We start from the raw sequence: 23050 nt of genomic DNA, 5'->3' as shown, positions 1-23050 counted from the left end.
ACCTGTGATGGCTTACCACCAGGTCTTGGAACCTGGCTGCAGGAATCTGCTTGCATTCAGCCACAAGAGCCATTAATGAGGTCAAATGCTGACGTTTGGCAGTAAGTCCTAAAGGCCAGCCAAGTTCTTCCACTCCAAAACACTGAGAACACTTTCTGCAGGTCTCTCAAGGGGGTATTGTCATGTAGAAAACGGGGATAGGTCAAGTGACTGGTTTTTAGATAATCAGGGAAAAATAGACACAACTTATACACATATTTGTGGAACTTGCCAAACTCAGAGAAACTGCATAACCTAAGGTCAATAAAAATGTAAAGGTTGTCCACATACTTTTGGCCAGAACGGGCATCTGTGCGCATGCGCGAACCTGGTAGACTGAAAACGCTCAGATCAAGATGGCGTCTTCCATGAGTGGGATGTTTTCTGGTCAGCAGCCGTCTGGCGCGCATCCCGTAGGGGGTCCCGGTGGACCGGGCCAGCCAGGCTTCCCTGGTACAGCTCCCAGAGTCCAGGGAAGCAACACTCTGGTGGATGAACTGGAAGCCTCCTTTGAGGTAGGACGCTATTGTACCAGCTTCCCTTACCTGCGTGTGCTAACTGTTGTTAGCAATTAAGCTAGCTAGGTGTGGTTTATAGCTACATCAACATCATTCGCTAATGTTGCCTTTTCGAAGGTTTACGATATTCAGCGCGTCTTTATATATATGTGTATAGATAACTCTGGTCTGTTACACCCTAAAGTAAATTAGCTGTTGTTACTTTCAGGCCGAGTCATTAGCTTCGCCCTCCACTTTTACTTCAGTCTCATCTTTCCCCACAAGCGTCCAAACAGCTACCAAAAACAAGATACGCTGGCTGAGAAACGCAGGCTTCATCGACAGATAACTTTGAAATAGTTGTGCAAGCCATATTTCCTATGCCCTACTCATAGCAAATACATATTATCACCTCAGACTGCAACTCTGTTACTGGCTTAATTAGTCACTTTAGGTGTCGCATACTTCGGTTTACTTAGGTTTAAGAGATCCGGTACAATGTTTTGGCGGCCTGTGTTTGGGGTCCCTCAAGTTATGTTGACTAAGGAAGCTGGTATCATGAGAAACAGATTCTCATGGCAAAACAGCATTTTACACAGCAGATCTTTGTTGACCTGTCGGTTGTCGACCTTATTCATCCAGTCAGGGACCACAAAATCACCTTAACTGAAACCCTAACGAGCCAGTCATTTAGAAAAAGGCAAATTTGCTTATGTTGTTCTCTCTTTGTTTATTCTTCAGGCGTGTTTTGCTTCCCTGGTAAGCCAAGACTACGTTAATGGAACTGACCAGGAGGAGATCAGAACTGGTGAATATAAGCCTCTAATCATTACTTTTTGTCTATGGGAGTTTTTGTTTATCTTATAACTTGTATATTGATTTATATCTGTCTTTGGATTGCAGGTGTTGACCAGTGCATACAGAAGTTCCTGGACGTGGCTCGACAGACAGAGTGTTTCTTCTTACAGAAGAGGCTTCAGTTATCTGTGCAGAAACCGGAGCAGGTGGTGAAAGAGGTACATTATTGGAATGACTTGTATTCTGTGTCCCACTTTGCACCACTCAAAATGAACTCTTGAAGATCACAAGCTCCTCGTTGAGAAACATTATATGGGTTGTATCCAAGGTTCACTGGCATTGCCTCTTTTTGTTAGACCTGAATCTGTGACACGCAGTCAGTGTTTACATATTATTTATTTCTATCCATTTGGTAATGTGCCTCATCTCTTCTCGCGTCCCTTTTTTTTTTCTCACTTCAGGATGTGTCAGAGTTACGTAATGAGCTACAGAGGAAAGAGTTACTGGTTCAGAAACACTTGGCCAAACTGCACCACTGGCAGCAAGTGCTCGAAGATGTGAGCGTTCAGCACCGAAAACCCTCAGACCTCCCCCCTCCCGGACCCCTGGCCTTTCTGGAGCAGGCCTCGGCGAATCTGCCCCCTGCCCCTTTAAAACCAAACTAACAAACCAAAGGTACGGTCACATTAGTGTTCTGTTTTATAAAATTTGTTGATGATGTTGAACTCTGACCTGCAAGTCAGCGGCAGCCGGCTGGAGATTGACACGAGAACACACGCCTGCGTTCATCAGCTTTACAGGCTTGAAGTGACTTGGAGATGTAGCGAATATTCACAGAAATGTATTGTGACCGTACCTACACAAGTAAATCATGACATACCTGTTTTGATTTGTGTAAATATTTTTGTTGCCAGCATTTTTCTTACTGTAAGAATAAAATATTCAATATTTTGAACCTTGACTGAAGTCTCATTTATGTTACCTCGTTGGACACAGCATACATTTTGACATGTTTCTGACTGAGAACAGGACCAAGTACTTTCTGGACAATTTAAAGGGGCAGTCCACCAGTTGTACACATGAAGATGAGTTTAACAGTCATGGAGTGCGGCGTTCAGCCAGTCAAGACAGTTGCATAATAACATTTTTTTTTTCACTTTGTTAATCTTTGTTGACTTTGTTTTTTTAATCAACAAAGCATGTTCCTTTATGGGACTGAGTAGCTGGACTCACTTTGCTTACCAATTACATTATATAGAAGAAAGACATTACACAAGCAGCGGCTTCAGTGGCATCGCATTCTAAGTGTGTGGCCATTGGAGTTGGTGCCCTCTTTGCAACTATAACAGCTTCCACTCTTCTGGGAGGGCAACACACGAGATTTTGGAGTGTTTCTGTGGGAATTTTTGTCCATTCATGCAGTAGAACATTTGTGAGGTCACACACTGATATTGGACCAAAAGGCCTGACTCACAATCCCCGTTCCTGTTCATCCCAAAGGTGTTGGATGGGGTTGAGGTCAGGACTCTGTGTGGGCCAGTCAAGTTCTTCCACACCAAACTTATCCAACCATGTCTTTATGGAGCTTTGCTTTGTGCACTGGGGCACAGTCATGCTGGAATAGAAAAGGGCCTTCAACAAACTCTTGCCACAAAGTTGGAAGCACAGCATTGTCCAAAATGTGTTGCTATGCTGAAACATTAAGATTTCCCTTCACTGGAGTCCAAACCCTGGAAAACAGACCCATAAAGAGGTGTATCTGGAAACTTTTGTCTAGATTTAACTATGATGCATGATTTAATATATCAACATATTGTCATTAAAAAGTGGAAACTTGTCGTTATGAGTCAGAAAAATAATGTGCTGAAAGTTTTAATTCCTTGTCACTTTGGTCTGAAATCATGACAGAGAAATGACTTCAGATAAGCCATGACTGAGCCTGCTGACAGCCTGTTGTTTCTAATGTATTCGGTGTCTTCACACCATAACAGACTTGTTCTCCCCAGCTTCACAGCTATTGCCTGTCCACTGACACTGCAGCCAGACACAAATCTTCACAGATGGGCTCTGGGGACAAAGCTTTCTGCAAAACAGGGGTCCGCAGTCTCCACATGAGACTCATGAGTTTACAGTATTTCGTAGCTGTCAAACAAAAGCAAGTGAAACATTATGCATTAACAATTACTCAGCAAGTCAAATTTCTCAGACACAGATATTTTAAGTCATAATTAAGAGGTTTATTAAAGTTTTTGGTCACCAAGTCGACATAATCAGAGTCAAATGTCACAATTATGAGCTAGGAGGTCAAAATTATTTGTTTACTGGGATCCCCCTCAGTCATTACCCCGGCAGCTGCTGCTCTTTCTGGGGAAACATCAGAGTTGTTACACAGTAAGTCAACATTTCGAGATGCTAAACCAAAACTGTGAGATTCCAAGGCAGGTTTTCACTTAGTAAGCTACTTACTTAAACCAGGAGATTTATGTGATACTAAATTGAGATTATGAGATAATCGGAACTGATTTACTAAATCTAAATCATGACAGCAAATTATTATGCAGTCTTAATTTTAAACGTAAACTGGACAGAACAGGGCTCTTTGGGGGGGGGGGCAGCCGTGGCCTAGAGGTTGGAGAAGCGGCTTGTGATCGGAGGGTCACCGGTTTGATTCCCCCACCGGACGGGCAGGAAAAGTTTGGGTGTGGTGGAGTGATTAATGCCCCCCTCCATTAGCCGGCTGATGTGCCCTTGAGCAGGGCACTTAACCCAATATGCTCCCCGGGCGCTTGATGCTGCCCACTGCTCCTGTGTGTGTTTCACTGCATGTAATTTGCCGGGTGTTGCATGTGTGCGTTCAACTAAGGATGGGTCAAATGCAGAAGACGAAATGAGTGTGTATGTAAAAATATATATACTGTCAATAAAGGTGATTCTCCTTCTAAAACTGATTCTTCTTCTTCTTCTTCTCTTCCTCTGCCTCTAAATGTATGTACGAATATTTACATGTTAACATGCAACCACACGCTTACAAGCTGACTATATTGTCCCACTGTGCACTATTAATGCACATACAATCACAGTGAACGCTATGATTGTACAGATTTTGATTTTATTTTGATTGCCAGCATTCATTCCATTTCAAGTTATTTTTTTGCTTGTTTTTTTGGATTACTTTTGTTTGGAGTTTTGTGTGAACTGGTTCCTGTAACACTGCAGTCTATGTATTTGAGGTAAAAATGAATATAATATTATGTCAAACTGGTTTATTTAACGATGAGCTGTCCACCCGCCGTCCCCGAGTCAGTCTTCCACAGCTAGAGGGAGACAGTGCTTTCTTGTGGGACGCCTTAGCTGCTCGGAGGACCGTCTTTGCCGACACGTCCTTGTTTGTGCGTTTTAATCAGCGATTGGAAAATAACAGGTAGCCTCGTCCGCCCTCCTCTCGCACCCATAAACACCCAGGAGGGACGAGAGGGGCGAAATCAAAGCGGAGCGATCCCGTTGTGACGCCGCCCTGAGCTCCTCTTCTGAGCGGGTTTTGTCGGCTGCGGGGTGCCGACGTAAAGAAGCGGTCGGCTGGGTTACAACAGCCGGGTTGAATCGCAACGTGTTTCGTGCTGAGTGTCACCGCAGTCGGGTTGTGTTTTTACATGAAGCAGCCTCGTTTAATGGGGCTGCCGTCAGCCCGTCTGCCCGCCGCCTCTGGACAGACGGTCGCCGTGATTCACGCCTGAGTTTGGACCCATTATAGACGACATTGTGGATATGGAATGGTGCATGCCGCTGGGCCAAGTTTTCAGCCTCTGAAAAACACCGGAATCATGGACAGTCATCCGCTGTAAGCGCAAGAAGCTGTGTGTGTGTGTGTGTGTGTGTGTTGACGTTTCCCAGTGGCTGCTTGACTGATGGTGCCGCATTGACAGACACAGCGGCCGGGCCAGCCGGTGTGGCTGCTCGCTGGCCGCGGGACCCGCTCGTCGACACCCGGGTGACGAGTGGATGGCGAGCCGGTGGGGAGGATTCGCTGGTGGTTGTGTGTGGATGATGTTATGATCTGCTGAGGTGCTGTGTTTATGGCAGAGGCAGATATATGTGTTAAGTGCCACATTAGCCATGCGTGTGTGGGTGTGTTTGTGATAGAAAACAAGGGGAGCACGTGATTTTGCCCTGAGCTGTGTGTTTATATGGAAGTACTGGATGTTTTATTACATGTGAAAATCCCACATGGAAAAGCGAGGCCACTTGTGTGTGCAGAACAGTGGTGGGAAGTACTGAGTGGGCCTTCTTTTACAGTTTGGAGGGATTTGTGCTTTAATTTCATTTTCTGCTGCATATTGGACCCCACTACATTTTTTTTATTTGCACTACTGCATTTATTTTACACAGTTTACAAGTTTTAGGTTGAGATTTTGCATTCAGAACAGTAAAAGTAAAATTCAACCCCTAAACTGATTTAGTCATGTCTAAAGAAAAGTCCAAAAACTGGATATAAATATGTGTAATTTGAACCTTTTTTCAGTTTATTTCTTTATGTCAAATTATGTTGTGATCAAGTTTTAACAGGCAAAATGCTCAAAGCGCAACAATTTAAAACTGTCAAGACATCAAGACAAAGCAATATGTATAAAGTGCTAAGACGTCAGAGTTCGGCATGTTCTTAAGATGCTTTTCAATCATCTCACCAGCGTTCACATTGATCTTGTGCTCTACTTTTAAAAAACTAAATCTAAACTTGATAAAAAATCAGCTCCACATCAACGCTCTGCCGCAGTTAAATGCTGCTTGAGGCATCAGAGTTAAAAACGTAATAAATCAGTCACAGGACTCATTTTTCATTATTTTGTGACACTTCAAGTAACTTTGACTCGTGATACGTTTGTGCTTTTGAAACAAAATGTATTTCTACTAGGATGTAACAGGTACTTTTACTCATGTAAATGATCTGAATACTTCTGAGGTATTTGTAGTTCGAAGTGCTAAAGATGTGCAGCATGTACAAATCCAAATTTATGCTCAGTGACCAATTAATTAGTCACACCCAAAAAGCCCCAGGTTCACCGCCGGTCAGTCGGTTTAGGTAATGTGATTAAATGTCAATTTATTAGGGAGTCGGTTAAGTACGAAGTCAACTGCAGCCATTGTTAGCTCATGTTGTCATAGTCAGTCCTAAACAAAGATGTGCTTTTAATGAAACCACCTTAAACCAGCTGACACACACAAAAGCTCAGACCAGGTATTATTATTCCAACGTATCAGTGCTGGTGGGGTTGGAGGCAGAAGGGTACACGGCTCAGAGGGTGGATGGTGAGTGGTGGGGGTGTCAAAAACTAATGCAGCCTAATACAGCAGTCCTGCAATAAATCCTACGCTACATGAGGGTTATGATTCTTGAAAGAGTTGCAGAGAGGTGTTGATTCAGCTTTATGGTCATTTTGGATGGTGTAGTTTCTGTTGCTGTTGAACTGTACTGCATTATATCGAGAGATGGTTTTTAATATTTGTTATATTCTAATACTCCTTGTACACCTTAACACAACGGAGGTGAATTGACTTTAATTAATGGCGCTCACAGCACTGAAAATGCCATTTAAAACACACAACAGCAGCATCTCTCTTGACAGCGACCCAAGTACCCTGAACATCTCCCCGTGTGTTTCATACCTCTTATAGTAGAGTACTGCAAAAAGATAAATAAATAAAATCAGTTATCCTCATTTGTATTGGACTGGAGGCAGAAATCTCACAAACAAAAATTAAACCAAATCTCTCCGCGTGCCTAAGTGCCATCCGGAGAGAAATGTTTTTTGTAATCTGGGTCAACCAATCTTCTCCATCGGCGTGCAAAGGATATTAAACTGAAGGCACCCATAGCAACAGTAGATGCTAATTGCTGAAGTTCCCCCTTGCTTACAGTTAAATCAACTCAACTGGTGAACGTGGCCTCCTGCATGTAAGAGAAAGCAGCGTTCCCGCCTTCGCTCCTGAGCAACATAATAATTTACACAAACGTTATTGAGTTTTTCCTCTGTTAATCTAATATTTTTGCTTCATGCGTATGTGTTTGCATTGTCCCACACAGGTGCACTAGACTTTGTCCACATGCTCTGGACAAAGAAGATGGAGTCGAGAGGCAAGGTCCCGTCACTCTCAACCCTCGACACATGAGGAAGGCGTTCAAAGTCATGAACGAGCTGCGCAGGTGATGTACCTCCTTGCTGTCTCATTACTTATCTCCAGATCCTGTGCGTACTGCTGTTTAAACACCAGCATCTCGTCTCTCGTTCTCTAAAATGCCCATGCAGCCAGAGCTTGTTGTGTGACGTGACCATAGTGGCGGAGGATGTGGAGATCGCCGCTCACAGGGTGGTCCTGGCTGCTGGGAGCCCCTATTTTCACGCCATGTTCACAGGTGAGCACTGTCTTCATTGTCTGTGTTTTTTGTATACATTTAAATTACTCACTGATATACACGAGACAGACAAAAGTATTGGGATGGAGCTTCCAACTTCCAACTTTGTGGCCACAATTTGTTTAAGTCCCTTTTCCTATTCCAGCATTACTGTGTGCCAGTGCACAAAGCAAGCGTCCCAATACTTTTGTCTATATAGTTTAATACACACTATATAGATAAACTCTGTCTTCCTAGTCAAGTGTTGCTTTAAAAACTGTAAAGTCTAATATGCAACATATAAAACGATATTTTTTTGAATGTTTAACCTGCTGATTTTTTTTCTTACTTTAAGAATCGTCTAAGTTTAAACTTCTGTTCAGGGAAATTTCATCAGGGAAATTAGCCATTAGGAAAACTTAAAACTGCTGCACGAGTGTGATGTCACGTGTACCAACAGGTGAGATGGCAGAGAGCAGAGCCAAACGAGTGAGGATAAAGGAGATGGACGGCTGGACTCTGGGCCTGCTGGTAGATTACATCTACACTGCAGAGATCCAGGTCACAGAGGACAATGTGCAAGTATGCTCTCTCTCTCTCTCTCTCTCTCTCTCACACACACACACACACACACACACACACACACACACACACACACAGACAGACACTGACATTTATACTGCTTTTCGCACTGGTCAATGGAAACGTAGCCACTTCTGTTTCTACTTGAAATATATTTTTAAGGGCCAAATGTCTGTTTCATGACAGGATTTGTTTGTCCGCCTGCTGATTGGACCGGTGACAATCTGCCTACATAAATGTGTTTACATGCACACACACACGCACACAGACAATAGCATATTATGTTAAACTCAGTAACTTATAGACAAACCCCACACCTCTTTGTTATTGAATTCAGGTGTGCTATGGGGCTGTTTTTCAGGGGTTGGGCTCGGCCCTGACTTCCAGTGAAGGGAAATCTTAATGTTTCAGCATACCAAGACATTTTGGACAATGCTGTGCTTCCAACTTTGTGGCAAGAGTTTGTTGAAGGCCCTTTTCTATTCCAGCATGACTGTGCCCCAGTGCACAAAGCAAAGCTCCATAAAGACATGGTTGGATGAGTTTGGTGTGGAAGAACTTGACTGGCCCACACAGAGTCCTGACCTCAACCCCATCCAACACCTTTGGGATGAACTGGAATGGAGATTGTGAGCCAGGCCTTTTGGTCCAACATCAGTGTGTGACCTCACAAATGCTCTACTGCATGAATGGGCAAAAATTCCCACAGAAACACTCCAAAATCTTGTGTCTTGTCTTTCCCAGAAGAGTGGAAGCTGTTATTGCTCTCAAGAGGAGACCAACGCTACTCTTAACTCTGTCCCAATATTTCTGTCTATGTGGTGTATCCATTTCACACACGTGGAACACTTTTAATCCCCTTTTTAAACATTCTGTAATCCACACGTGTGCATCTTATCAGACGAGTCTCTAGTGGAACAGTTCTACTTAAGGAAGCTGTGGCAGTAACGATCAGGTCATTTTGGGTGACTGAACCTGTAATCAGCTGACATGAAGATGATGTCTCTACACACGTCACCTCCGCAGTTCAATTCATCTGCATTATTTAGCACCAAAACTCCCACTTTATGCAGGATATTCTGTGTGTGTGTGTGTGTGTGTTTGACAGGCGCTGCTGCCTGCAGCAGGTCTGCTGCAGCTGAACGAGGTGAAAAAAGCTTGTTGTGAGTTCCTGAGCTCTCAGCTTCATCCATCCAACTGCCTGGGAATACGAGCCTTCGCTGACCTGCACGCCTGCTCTCAGCTCCTCACACAGGCCAACAGCTACGCAGGTTTGTGTGTGTCACCAGCTTCCGTTGGTCCACTGAAATGGGTGCGTGAGGACACGGGACGGTGGATGAGACGGAATGAGGGCAGGTTTAGGTTAAGAAACATGATTGTGAAAATTCATCTGCAGTGTTTTCTTTTTTTGATGACAGAGCAACATTTCACTGAGGTGGTTGGCAGTGAAGAGTTCCTCAATTTGGGCATGGAACAAGTGTCCAGTCTGATTGCCAGCGACAAGCTCACCATCCCCACGGAGGAGAAGGTATAGACACACTCATCCTGCTCAGTACACTCATGGAGGACGACGTGAACAATCTTTCATACCTGATGTGACTAAAAGTGTGTCTGTGTACTTTATTTGCATAGGTTTTTGAGGCAGTAATTGCTTGGGTCAACCATGATAAAGATGTCCGACAGGAACACTTGGCTCACCTGATGGAACACGTTCGCCTGCCGCTTCTCTCCAGAGAATACCTGGTGCAGGTACGAGTGCCTGCGTCTGTAGCTTGGCTGCAGTGCAGAGCAGATCCGGCTAAACTGGGACTTTACAAACGCACCCTAAACATCCGTGTTGTTGCGTGGTTGTACGTCGTATTCTTCTCACGAACCCCGTTTCCTTTACCTGTCGCTGTCCGGTAAAGGCAAAACATTTAGGGGCAGAGATGGAAATTAAGAATCGTTATGTTTTTGTTATCTCAGAACGAACCTTTAATATCTGCAGAGGGAACGGGAGCCCAGAGTGGACAAACTAAACATGGGCTCAGGAAAGGGCTTGAGCCAAAGGGTGTTTCTCTGGGGAAGGGTGAGGCGAGGGGTGTTCGGTTGGTCGTAACCTGCCAGATGCCGCTCAGTCCTAAGCACTGGACATTGTAAGTGACGTGGACAACATGGGTTTAAACTCACCTGAGACACTTTAGGTTTGTTTGTTGTCTGGAACGTTTCTTGCTAGCGGTTCACGCTGCATGCTTTGACCACAGTACAACCATCACTTCCTCCTGGGAGCTGCTCTGCGCTCAGATGTTAGTCTTGTTTCAACACCCAGGCAGGATAAATGTACTCGGCGTCTGTGTTTGCTAATACACAGCCAGGCAGGATGTTGCTGCATATCCAGTTTACAGTAGATGTTGTCCAACTAGTTTATTTTTTCCTCCTTTGGTTGAAACAGGGATGAGGTGGCAAAAAAAATAAGTCAGATCATGTCCTTTCCTTACACCGGCGTCACATTAAGGTCACTGACAATGAGACGTCTTTCTGTCTACACTGTGGAAAGATGAGCGAAAATTTTAAGGCAGGCTTTTCCCCAAGATTCAAATATTCATCACCACATACATTATGGTGCGTAGTGTGATTTGGTGTGAAACACTTGGCCACCATTTCCTTGGATTGTGCATAGCAATGTAAAATATGACATAGTAATATGTGATATGGTTTATGTGACAACATTTAAGGAGAAAATTTGCACCAAAGAAAAGGAGAAAAAGTAGTGCAGCAGGATACTGGATGTGGAGCCTGAAATATAAAGTATGGCTCAATGTTTGACATGCAGAATAAAATGTCCAAATCAGGATAAATATAAAGAGGTGTAATGTAAGGTGAAACGCAAGCGTATACAAAGGAGCAGTACCATATCATCGTGCACAACAGGAAGCAGGATTTAGTATTTTAATCCTCTCCCTATTGTTTGTGTTATTTGGTAAATGAGACATTGGCAGAGTGAATTTTGCATTTGCTTCCCTCTCGGAGACAACAGGTTATTATTATGACAACAATGTTCTGTTTGTGTTGTGTTGTCGTTGGCTGATTGCTTTCATTGCTAACAAACCAACCGTGTGGCTTACGATTCCGGCCGCATGAGAAAAGTAATCCAGTGCTACTACTTCTTTAATACCACCTCAGAGGATTAGTATCGAATTAGATGGACGCTGGCGCATGCTAATGAAGCTGTTCCTTTCTCACTGTTTGGCGGTGTTAGCGGGTGGAGGAGGAGTCGCTGATTAAGAATAGCAGCGCGTGTAAAGACTACCTGATTGAGGCCATGAAGTACCACCTGCTGCCAGCTGACCAGAGGGCTCTGATGAAAACTGCACGCACACGCATGAGGACGCCAGCCTGCTGTCCTAAGGTATTTACACGACCTCTGCTAATGTGACGTCTTGCTTTTTTAGTTGATAAGAAAATAAAGCAAAGCAAACCAATAATGTTGCTGCTGTTCCTCTTCTGTGTAGGTGATGGTTGTGGTCGGAGGCCAGGCCCCCAAGGCCATCCGCAGCGTTGAGTGTTATGATTTTGAGGAGCAGCGGTGGTACCAGGTGGCCGAGCTGCCGACCAGGAGGTGCAGAGCAGGTGGGAGACCCGCAGTAACAATAGTGTATCATAAAAGTAAAAGTAAAAGTGTATCATAGATGAGGGGCTGGAGTCTCTGTGGACTTGTAAATATTTATTTAATAAAATTAAGTTTATCGCCAGGACCTTGCCCTCAAACAGCCAACAAAGTGTAAATACCACTGGAAAACCGGACATGTTTTACGATTAGTTACCAGTGCCAAATAGCTACAAGGTTAATATTTAATGTATGTGTGTGACTTCAATAAATCTGTAATTGATAAGTTTTCCATTGGTCTATTTCAAGTGATACATTTCCCAGCGACTGATGACCACATGAAGACAAACACCTGATGTGATCATGTAAGAGGTGATATTGCCAGACTTTGGTTGTGCTTGACGTGCACAGACAGAGCAACAGACTGTGATATCGTCTGTCTTTTTGACGGGACAATCGGTCGTTTATGCTCTCAGGTCAGATCACGGCTATCTTGGCTCTTTCCTATTTGGTTTTAAAGTCCCCCCTCCAGTCAAAAATGTATTTTTCCTCGTGTTCTTGCTGTTGAATGCTTGAGCTTCACTGTGTGGAATGACAAATGTGCAGAGTCTGACACTATAAGGAAGCCTCCAGTGTGGATACACTGGAGAATGGACGTTGCAATGAAGTAGGAGACATCTTGTGTCCAACAGTTAAACTTGTAAAGTGAAAAATATTTGCTTATTCATATATTCTGTGATTTTCAATGAGTGAGAAGGAGTAGGTGCCATTTTATGGATTTTAATGTGGTAATTATGCTTTGTTTTTGCAAACAAAGGTATACGTTATAGACAAAACTATTGGGACACAACTCTTTATGATTGGGGCTGTTTTTCCAACAGCTGGGCTCAGCATACCAAGACATTTTTCTTTTTGTATGTGCATATCTTGAAGAAGATGAGCTAAGTTGCAAAAGCAAACTCAAGTCATTAAACAATATTAAAAATCTTGTGGAAAGCCTTCCCAGAAGAGTGGAAGCTGTTATAGCTGCAAAGCTGTCTGTGTGTTTAGACTACAATGTCATTAAGGTCCTTGTTGGTGAAGCGGTCAGGTGTCCCACTACTTTTGTCTATATAGCGTATGTCTTAGTACAATTGTGGAAGAGTCTCATCCTTTCACCGCGCCCTCTGGTGGCAGGCAGGCCTCACTGCGAAGACCTGCATTCAGAGTTGGCATAGAAACAACCGTGTAAGCTGGTCTGAGCCACATATTCACGTGAAGGTGCTGTATTTCCTGTGCTGTCGCCCTCAGGTGTGGTGTACGTGAGCGGGTGCGTGTATGCGGTCGGCGGTTTCAACGGTTCCTTGCGCGTGCGGACGGTCGACTGTTACGATCCGATGATGGACCGCTGGACGAGCGTGAGCAGCATGCAGGACCGCCGATCAACGCTGGGTGCCGCTGTGCTCAACGGACTCCTGTACGCCGTGGGGGGCTTTGACGGCAGCACAGGTGCGGCTGCGTCGGTGGTGTTGTTTCAGTGCGGAATCCGCACGGACCCGCTGTTTTTTGAACATGTCGTCTGCGTGTGTTTGCAGGTCTGTCCACAGTCGAGGCGTACAACACGAAGACAGACGAGTGGTTCCATGTGTTGCCCATGAGTACCAGACGAAGCAGCGTGGGAGTGGGTGTTGTCAATGGTGAATAGAGTCGAGTTTTTCAGTTTGCGTTTACGTATAGATCAAAAGGGTGGACAAAATAACAGAGACACTTGTATAATAGTCCTTTAATTAATACAGTTTCCCTGAAAGCCATCACTTTTAGAGACGGGAGCTGGTCTGAAGCTTTTGATACAGTAAAGCATTATTGCTCTCTTTAAGAGTGGTTATGTTTGTAAAACACTGGAAACCCGTATTAACAAAGTTATTACAAGTAGACCCAAATTAGCACAGGTTAAAGAACGCAAGCAAACGTTGTTTATAGATAACTGAACAGAAGTTTACAGGGGTGCTATTCAGGAAGACGAAAATAAAGCCAGAAGCACAGTGCGGGTACAGCCATCAAAGTTATATGATTAAGAAATAGCCAGATACTTAAAACTAGTATTTGTTAAGTTGAAGAGTATTTTGCATCAAAAGCTAATGCGAATGGCTGCGTGAAGACCAGTTTTTGAGCTTAGCAATTGTTTTTTTATTCCTGCACAGCCACCGGGTTGCACCACCGTACTCTTCTTACTCCAGCTTTATGAATCGCCTGCCTTTATTTATGTATTTTTTTAATTTTTAGGGATCCTGTATGCAGTTGGAGGTTATGATGGTGCCACCAGGCAATGCCTGAGTACAGTAGAAGCTTACAACCCCAAAAGCAATGCGTGGAGCTACATCGCGGAGATGGGCACGAGACGCAGCGGAGCAGGTGACTCAGGCAAACCAAACCATTCTCACAGATTTGTCGACCAAAACAACACACAACGTGTAGGAAATAATTACGCTTCGCCATTGCCGAAATGATGAGAAGTGGTGACCAGGCTTTGTTTTTTAAAAAATGTCTTCCACAGGTGTAGGAGTTTTAAAAGGTTTACTGTATGCTGTGGGTGGTCATGACGGTCCATTAGTGAGGAAAAGTTGTGAAGTTTATGATCCGACCTCTAACAGCTGGCGACAGGTGGCTGATATGAACATGTGTCGACGTAACGCAGGTAATGCCGATCGTCTGTCCGCCAGACATCCTCCATCCATGTGTGAGATGGTGCTCTGATGGACGTCCGTTCATATGTATTCTACGTGTGTGTTTTCAGGCGTGTGCGCTGTAAACAACTTACTGTATGTGGTGGGAGGAGACGACGGCAGCTGCAATTTGGCGTCTGTGGAGTTCTACAATCCAAACTCGGACAAGTGGACGCTGCTGCCGACCTGCATGAGCACAGGACGCAGTTATGCAGGTGTGTGTGGGCAGCACCTGAACCTACAGCAGAGATGTTTTGGCTTCACTTTTGTGGAGCTCTCATGTTGTCCATCTCTATGCACAGTCAAAGGTTCAACCTAAGTTTGAGCTTCAGTTCAGTATAATTTCCATCAACCTGTAGGAGAACTGCATCATCTAAGTGTGAGAGCCTGGCCAAGAGTAGCTTTTTTGACACTAATAGTTATATTTGAGAGTTTAAAAAATGGTAACATAAGCAAATATTTCTCATTTTCTAAACACCCTCAAAGGAATCTTTGGCGCTTTAGTGGTTTACAGTTTCTGGTTATGATTGGCTGACATGTATGCCAGCGGTGATGTACTGTAACTGATGAGCTCATATTGGTTGGGCTCTTCTACAGGACGCCTTTTTTAGATTGGTGAAATATTTGCTTAAAAAGAAAGAAAATCAAAAAAATATACACAATTTAAAAACAGAGGATTTCTTACACCAAACCTAAACTTAATTACTTATTATTTTTATAGTTTTCTTATAACGCAATATACAATTTCTGTGATACACCTACATATTAACGATAATATGTCTTTATGCCAGGTGTGACTGTGATCGACAAGCCCTTATGACTGCTCTTGACGCCTGCCACTGATTGGGAGCAGAATGTATTCTCCTGCTGAATACTGATCTTGGATCTGTCTATGATGCCGATGCTTCGATGTTGGCCAGCATTGGCACAGGCACTGACGAAGATGAAGAAAATTACAAGATTGTTGTTGTTGTTGTTGTCGGGGATGACGATGATGAAGGTTTTTGCACTTACCTGAACAGGGGAGCTGTAAACAAACGGGTGTGGGGGAGGATCGAACCCGCGTTTTTAATCCCCTCCGGGCAGGACTGCCGCAGTGACTGGACAAGCCAGTTTGAAGCACCGCTGCACCAGTGCGGCGTCATTGAAACGCTACTGATATGAAGCTACTTTAACATTAGTAATGTTAACATGAACCAGCTCTGAAAGACCACTTTTGAACGGATATCTTTGTTTCTGCTTGATTTTTATCCTCCTGAAAAGGGTGTGTGTGTGTGTCTCTGAGAGAGAGTGTGTGTGTGTGTGTGTCTGCGTGTTTGCTTGCATTTAAAGGTGCTCCTTTGCTTGCACATGTGAGCATAGTGTTTGTGTGCAGCCGAGTCTCTGTGTGGTGACGCCTGGTCCGACGCCGCATGAACGCGCTCCGTCTGACCTCTGACCTTTTACAGTGTTGCAGCGTGGCTGTTCAAGAGTGCCTGAATGTCAGAATATGCCCCTGCTTCCCTCCTCCTCTTCTTATGTCTCGAGTACTGTTACTGGACAGAGCACAGCTGGACTCTGCACCTCTGTTCTGGGATGAAGAAATGCATTTGAGAGGAGCCAACTTTAGACAGGTGACGAGGCTTGGGTCGCGTTAGCCCGCGTGAATTCAGAACAGCCGAGGGAGAAGCAGTTGGAGTCCGTTTCTTCTCAAAAGGAAAAAAAAACAAAGAAGAAAACCTTAACTGGAAAGGAGAAGCCTCTTTCATGTTGCCAAAAACAGTCGGAGGGAGAAGCTGTTTGGGATGAAAAACAGTTGGATGTATCGGTGGTTTGCTGGCACCTTGCAGCCATCTTTGCTGTGGTCGTAACCACTAAAGACAGCCTGAACTCACTGCATGGTCCTCTTAACTCTTAGCCTCCTCTCCTTCCACTGTACCCTCCTCTCCCTCGGTGTAGCAACCCTAACTTAACTATTGCACACCCTGACGTACTATGAATGTGCCAATTTTAATACGTCTCTTCATTTCTGTCTCTCTTTACTACTTTACTACTAATCTGTCCCCTCTTTCTGGAAAGTGACCAAACCTTCTCTTGCTTTTGTTTATCTTCAGTCTCTTTCTCTGCTTTTTTCCTCCTATATTGAAACTTGCTATAATAGTAACTGGTATCGCTGTTTCTTGTCAGTGTATTGAGGAATGTCATGTAGGCTAATGACTTTGAAAATGTTTAATTACTTGTTTTATATTATCATTAATAAATATGCTTCTTGTATTTAAAGCTGTGAAATGATATAATCTGTTTTTAAAACTTTGCCAAATCAGTAAAACTTTGAAATGGAAAATGCTGTTTGTGATATTTTAATAGCATATGAACAAACGATTCATTTATTACGGTTTTATGTGTCACATTAAGAGTCTGATGGTGAACATTAGTGCTTCTGTAGTACTCACCAGTATATGTCTGCTTTCCTCAGTTTTACACTCTAATTTATTTTAGTGATAAAACATTCTGCAATTGTGGCAAATGACTAAGCATATTTACTTAAGTACTCTACCTCAGTTTTGAGCTACTTGTACTTTACTTGAGTACCCCCATTTTATGCTACCTTAGACATCTACCTCTGTATATTTATTTTTCAGCTGTAATTAGTATACCAGATTACAATTTCATATACAGTATGTTAAATTTATCGTCATTGTTTAACCTTCGCAAACATTGCATAAAGTAGCTTATGACATTAAAATGATGCTTACATGTTTGTGCATCTGTAATTGTAATATGTGGTAATGTATTGTTTTTCTTTATACTGGATATACTTTTGAATTTTAAAACACATTTTGTGCAGTTAATGCGTATGTACTTCTACATAACTTATATTTTGAATTTGGTATGAGTTGCAGTATTTCTATAGTGTTGTACTCTTACAGTACTGTACAGTGCTTTTAAATTAAAGACCTGAATATTTATTTCCACCACTGGCATTTTGTAAGGTATCAGAAAATAGACTTATTTTGTCACAGACGGTATTAGCACTTGTATTTATGATACACATAGAAATGATGCAGCTCAGTTAAATGTAGCAACAGCACAGATGCATATGAATTAATGTCGACACATTTTTGACAGAATGAAATGCGAGTGTATTTTTTATGTGGTGCTTTAATATTAATATTTGAACTTTATCCCACCATGTATTTGAAAGCCTCTACAACAATTCCAAAGTTGACACTGGGTTTACAATCTGTTATAAATTACATTAAGATGGAAGACACACGTTATGACACAGAGCTCTCCGACCACTTCATCTAGACTCTGATTGGCCGTTGCTTTAGAAACCTACAGTCTCACTATCATCACTCCATCTCACGGACCAATCAGCGACGCCGCTCGGCCCCCCGACGTCAGTCTCCTCTCTTCTCGGCCAATCACATGGTTCTATATGACTGTACTTCACCCTGCCAGCCGCCTCTCGCTCAGGTAGACGGGACGTACCGGTGAAAGGTGAGACTTTACTCCCGTTTGTGGCTGTATGTAAGCTATTTAGCTGAATTTCGCTTTAGTAAATATCTTGTTTTTGTGTTTGAGCGAAGAATAGAGGCTGATGTTGTTTTGTGGAATCTAAAGAAAACCGTTTAGGGCTGTTTCACAACCAGGCACGTACAAGTTGTTATTTACTTACTTGTAGGTCGAATCGTGAAATTGTTTCATTGGTCCAAGTACCAATTCCACCTTTCCCAGGTTTCTTCTTTCTTTATCTTTGGGAACGTAACGAAACATTCGACAGTTGCACGAGTGTTTGTAAGCTAATTGCGTCGAGGTTGACGTGTAAAAGTCCTTGCGCTAACAGTCTGTTATCAAAGCATTTACGTGACAGAAATGCGCAGTACGGCCTTTTGCTTTTGGCTTTACTTGAAGCAGGTTTTGCTCATAACGTTTCTTCACTTTTACTTAAGTTACATTTTAAATCAAGGACTAAATTAAACCTACTTTTATCTCATTTCCTCTTACGCAGCAGTCTGTTAGTAATGTTAAGCATGATGGTAAATACTATCTGTTGTTTAAAATAGAATTTACTTTGTGAATAACTTGTATAGTTTTAAAACAGCTGTATAAGGACCAGGCCAGTTGAGATTGTGGTGACGCCTGAAAAGTAAATAGTCTACTTGTGTGCAGCACATAAATGATTGAAACTATGACCAAAAGACAAGCTGGAGGTGGACGAAGATGATGGAGAATGTTAGCTGTTGTCATGACCTCCTGTCCTGTCTGAGAGCCGTACATGTGACGCAGTGTTGGTGTCTCACAGGTCTTCTCTGCAGTCCTGCACTCACCTTGCGTTGTCCATCATGGAGGTGAACGGCACAGCAGACATCTTGGGCTCTGCGTACCTGGCGGTGGAGTACGTCGATGCAGTGTTACCAGAAAACCCCTTTCAGCCCTCTCTGAAACACGCCTGGGGCTACATGCTGGACAACTACACCAAGTTCCAGATTGCCACCTGGGGGTCGCTCTTCGTTCATGAGTTCATCTACTTCCTGTTCTGTCTGCCTGGATTCCTCTTCCAGTTTATGCCCTTCATGCAGAAATACAAGATCCAACAGGTTTGTGTTGGGTTTTGGTTCTCAAGTTTCCACTTTTAGAAATCTAAGACGACATTCCTGTTGAATGATCTTCTCTCTATGGCCATGTGTGTGTGTGTGTGTGTGTGTGTGTGTGTGCTTGCAGGACAAACCAGAGACCTGGGAGAAACAGTGGAGATGTTTCAAGATGCTGCTGTTCAACCATTTCTTTATCCAGCTGCCTTTGATCTGTGGGACTTACTATTTCACTGAGTTCTTCAACATCCCTTATGACTGGGACTCCATGCCACGCTGGTCAGTGAAACACACCTGAACGTGTCATATTCAAAGTGCCGTCGCTGTAGACTCATTGGGCTCATTTGTTTTAGCACAGTAGACTTTAGTAAAGTAAAATTCATGTTTATTCTGACTGTGATAATAGTAGATTACCCTTCACATGTTCTCTGTGATGCCTTTGTCAGTCTGCTTCAGGACAGGAAATAGATCGATAGATACTTTATTGATCCCGAGGGAAAATCTGTTTGACATGAACAAAAGCCACAACAACAAAACAACAAAATGTTTTAAATCTTTGCAATGTCCTAAGATAGATCCTCATACATTCAGTCAAACCATTCTGTTATAATAAATGTGTAGAGCTGGAGAAAATTAATATTGCAAAGGAGTTGACTCTGTCGTAGTGTTTTATGGACACATCAGAGAAAAGTCATCACAAATAGCTGGAATAGTTTTGTGAGTCTTTAAGTGCAGGTGGTTTGATGATTGCAATTTAAACAGAATTTGAGAAAGACATCAGATATTAATAATATGCGGTTTGATACATTTTGCAAACAATTTAACTTTCTTATTTTCTTGCCCATACAGTGTATGCATGAATGACCGTGTATGTATTTGGGTGTTGGTTTTCCAGTCGTGCTGATTAACTCAGCGTGCTTTCCTCTGCTGCTCTCCTCCCTCAGGCCGTATATCCTCGCTCAGTGCTTTGGCTGTGCCATTGTTGAGGATACCTGGCACTACTTCCTGCATCGGCTGCTTCATCACCGCAGGATCTACAAATACATCCACAAAGTCCACCACGAGTTCACCGTGAGTAAAACATGCACCTGATAAGACAAACACACAAATATTCAGTCTGTTTACAGTCATGTTACTCATTAATCATGCCCTCGTTCCACATGTCAGAAAAGGTAACCCCCCTTCCACATTCCACACACATACACACCTTCATCACATTGTCTCTGCTGTCCATCAGGCTCCGTTCGGCATGCAGGCAGAATACGCTCATCCTGCTGAGACTATCATCCTGGGTGCTGGTTTTTTCATTGGCATCATGATCTTCTGTAACCACGTGTTCTTCCTGTGGGCCTGGGTGTCCTTCCGCCTGCTGGAGACCATTGATGTCCACAGGTAGGACACAAAAAGAGCGCCCACATTTTCTCTGTTGTTTTGTTTTTAAACTGTGAGACGGCAGCTACACTATCTAGAAAAAAGAATTGGGACACCTGGCCATTACACCAACATAGATTTTAATGATTGCATTCCAAATACACGGACAATTTTGCAGCTGTAACAGCTTCCACTCTTCTGGGAAGGCTTTCCACAAGATGTTGGAGTGTTTCTGTGGGAATTTTTGCCCATTCATGCAGTAGAGCATTTGTGAGGTCAGACACTGATGTTGGACCAAAAGGCCTGGCTCACTATCTCCGTTCCAGTTCATCACAAAGGTGTTGGATGGGGTTGAGGTCAGGACTCTGTGTGGGCCAGTCAAGTTCTCCACGAAATTGGAAGCATAGCGTTGTCCAAAATGTCTTGGTATGCTGAAGCATTAAGATTTCCCTTCAGTGGAAGTCAGGGGCCAAGCCCAAACCCTGAAAAACAGCCCTGTCCCAATACTTTTGTCTATATGGTGTAGGTGATAAACTACATATTTCTCATCACGTTAAGTCAGTCTGTAAGTTGTGAGGTCAACCACTAGAGGGCCACAGAGAACACCAGATGTTATGTACATATCCATGATTTCAGGTGACATGGAGCACCTTCCTCTTGAGATATTGTGTGCTTACTACTGCAACACATTTATATTTAGCCTTTGTTTATGATTTACATGCATACGGTTTTACTGATCTATACAGGATGTGTCATTTAAGCGATGCCACGATCTCTAGATTTATCAACCAAGCCAGCTTTTTCTGCTTTTCTTCAAATGTTATGTAAGGCATATCTCCCTGTGCCTTTCTTAGTCTATCAGTTCAAAGTGTATGGTTTGGATTTTCTAAAATTTCATTTAAAATGAAATGTAATTAAGTTTAAAAATTAAACTGAATTTTGTTCATACTCTGCTTCAGTGATCCATGCATTTTCCTGCTGTTGTGTCAAGTTGTTGTGTGCAACTTGGTGTTAAAAATTTAAGTTTAAAAATAATATTTTATTCCTATCATTTAATTTCCAACAGTCCTCTGAGTAAACAGCCTTTGTTAGTAATTTCTGTCATCACTAAAATAATGCTTTAATTGTGGACATCATATAGAAAAATGCAGAATATAACTACCAGTGCACATAACATGAGAGAGTGGTAAAATCATAAGATTTGAAAAAACAGATTTTTCAGACTTTGCTGTACATTTACACGATTTTCTCTTGCAATCATTTAACGGCATTTTGCGATTAGGCCCTCAAAGATGAAACGGTACTTTGAGGAAAGTCACATTTCCTTTTGTCTTCACGTCAAAAATGAATTTTAGCCAACAGTTCAACAGTATTTAATACAAGAGGGCCAAGTCATCAAGTATTAGTGTTTGTGAGAACACAATAGAAAAAGCTAACTAGCAGCAACATCCTATCTCGATTCTGAATATTGAGGCAAAAAAATTGTGATTTCTTTGTATAAATAGCTGACGGACATTTTTCTTTCCCCCCTTTCAGTGGCTACGACATCCCTTGGAACCCGCTCCACCTGATCCCCTTCTACGCCGGCACCCGTTTCCACGACTTCCACCACATGAACTTCGTCGGGAACTACGCCTCCACCTTCACCTGGTGGGACAAGCTGCTGAAGACGGACAGCCAGTACAACAAACACATGCAGAAAGAGGGAGACAAGAAGCAGCAGTAAACGCCCTCGTTCATCCGTTCATGCACACGCACGGTCTGTCGGGTGGAGGGAAGGCGAGGCGGCGAGCCGTAGAGACACGCGGCGAGAACACAAACGCTGCCGCTTCTCCTCACACCACACTTAATGAAACACACACACACACATACACACACACTAAAGATATGCTCTAACCGAATCAGGACTGCTGTGATTCTGAATGGGACTGCGTGTTGACTTCAGTCCGTCTTCTGTGCCTTTCTGCAAAGGAAGTATTGTGTGCCTCTGTCAACAGCTGCTGGCTGAATAAAAACCATCAACTTCCTCATTCTGATTTGTTGCTTTGCTCACTGAATGAAAAAAAGAAAGAAAGAAAGAAAGAGTTGCACCATAGGACTCTCTTGTGAAATGCTTCCGTTTACCTCTGAATGTCTGAGCACTTTAGCGCTTCCCCTTGAGTCGAACTGAGTCACTGAGTGACATTGTGTTGTGGCTGCAAATCGGTGGGAACTGTTTGGTACGAACTAATGTCTGTTTTTGCTGGAAAGGGATTGCCTCGTGTGGCACTTGCAGGTTGTTCAAGCCTTTTTTGTTTTTGTTTAAGACTGTAAAAATAAATAAATTTTGATTTTATGAAAGGGAACCTTGCAAATGTTCAGTTTTTCCTGTTTATGCGAGATCAGAATAGAAATATCTGAACATATTGTTCTATAAAGAATCTTCATGCCCCTCAGATCATGATACGTTTGCCGTCATATTTACATCGTCGACTGTCGAGACATTTCTCCTCATCACTGGCTGAGTGGAA

At 43.1% G+C, this 23050-nt stretch overlaps 3 protein-coding genes across 3 annotated transcripts; all 3 read left to right on the top strand.

Annotated features, from left to right (window-relative positions):
- Positions 1-358: 358 nt before the first annotated feature.
- med28 (mediator complex subunit 28) lies at positions 359-2295 on the top strand. Its single transcript, XM_046370585.1, has 4 exons — positions 359-554; positions 1278-1344; positions 1440-1552; positions 1796-2295. Exons 1-4 carry the CDS (start codon positions 396-398, stop codon positions 1997-1999), a joined length of 543 nt encoding a protein of 180 aa, XP_046226541.1. The 5' UTR covers positions 359-395; the 3' UTR covers positions 2000-2295.
- A 2405-nt stretch (positions 2296-4700) lies between these two features.
- On the top strand, positions 4701-16851 carry klhl2 (kelch-like family member 2). The gene is made up of 15 exons (XM_046418738.1): positions 4701-5172; positions 7414-7533; positions 7637-7743; positions 8183-8304; positions 9413-9575; positions 9723-9832; positions 9937-10053; positions 11543-11692; positions 11796-11913; positions 13181-13378; positions 13465-13566; positions 14153-14281; positions 14424-14564; positions 14664-14807; positions 15384-16851. The coding sequence occupies exons 1-15, from the start codon at positions 5105-5107 to the stop codon at positions 15410-15412; spliced, it is 1818 nt and encodes a 605-aa protein (XP_046274694.1). The 5' UTR covers positions 4701-5104; the 3' UTR covers positions 15413-16851.
- Positions 16852-17958: 1107 nt separating this feature from the next.
- On the top strand, positions 17959-22885 carry msmo1 (methylsterol monooxygenase 1). Its single transcript, XM_046370538.1, has 6 exons — positions 17959-18075; positions 18881-19175; positions 19300-19448; positions 20114-20240; positions 20407-20561; positions 22077-22885. The coding sequence occupies exons 2-6, from the start codon at positions 18921-18923 to the stop codon at positions 22264-22266; spliced, it is 876 nt and encodes a 291-aa protein (XP_046226494.1). The 5' UTR covers positions 17959-18075; positions 18881-18920; the 3' UTR covers positions 22267-22885.
- Positions 22886-23050: the final 165 nt, after the last annotated feature.

Source organism: Scatophagus argus, chromosome 2 (assembly GCF_020382885.2).
Source record: "Scatophagus argus isolate fScaArg1 chromosome 2, fScaArg1.pri, whole genome shotgun sequence".
Classification (NCBI taxonomy): domain Eukaryota; kingdom Metazoa; phylum Chordata; class Actinopteri; family Scatophagidae; genus Scatophagus; species Scatophagus argus.
The sequence above is the reverse complement of the archived record's forward strand: the minus strand, read 5'-3'. Positions and strand labels throughout refer to the sequence as shown.

Excerpts from the sequence above, each read along its gene's own strand:
- klhl2 (XM_046418738.1), top strand. The coding sequence starts at position 5,105 with ATGGTGCATGCCGCTGGGCCAAGTTTTCAGCCTCTGAAAAACACCGGA. Across the intron at positions 5,173-7,413 it reads ATCATGGACAGTCATCCGCT|GTGCACTAGACTTTGTCCAC; the intron begins GTAAGCGCAAGA and ends TGTCCCACACAG. Across the intron at positions 13,567-14,152 it reads GGGAGTGGGTGTTGTCAATG|GGATCCTGTATGCAGTTGGA; the intron begins GTGAATAGAGTC and ends TTTAATTTTTAG.
- med28 (XM_046370585.1), top strand. The coding sequence starts at position 396 with ATGGCGTCTTCCATGAGTGGGATGTTTTCTGGTCAGCAGCCGTCTGGC. Across the intron at positions 555-1,277 it reads AACTGGAAGCCTCCTTTGAG|GCGTGTTTTGCTTCCCTGGT; the intron begins GTAGGACGCTAT and ends TTTATTCTTCAG. Across the intron at positions 1,553-1,795 it reads CGGAGCAGGTGGTGAAAGAG|GATGTGTCAGAGTTACGTAA; the intron begins GTACATTATTGG and ends TTCTCACTTCAG.
- msmo1 (XM_046370538.1), top strand. The coding sequence starts at position 18,921 with ATGGAGGTGAACGGCACAGCAGACATCTTGGGCTCTGCGTACCTGGCG. Across the intron at positions 19,449-20,113 it reads TGGGACTCCATGCCACGCTG|GCCGTATATCCTCGCTCAGT; the intron begins GTCAGTGAAACA and ends CTCCTCCCTCAG. Across the intron at positions 20,241-20,406 it reads AAGTCCACCACGAGTTCACC|GCTCCGTTCGGCATGCAGGC; the intron begins GTGAGTAAAACA and ends GCTGTCCATCAG.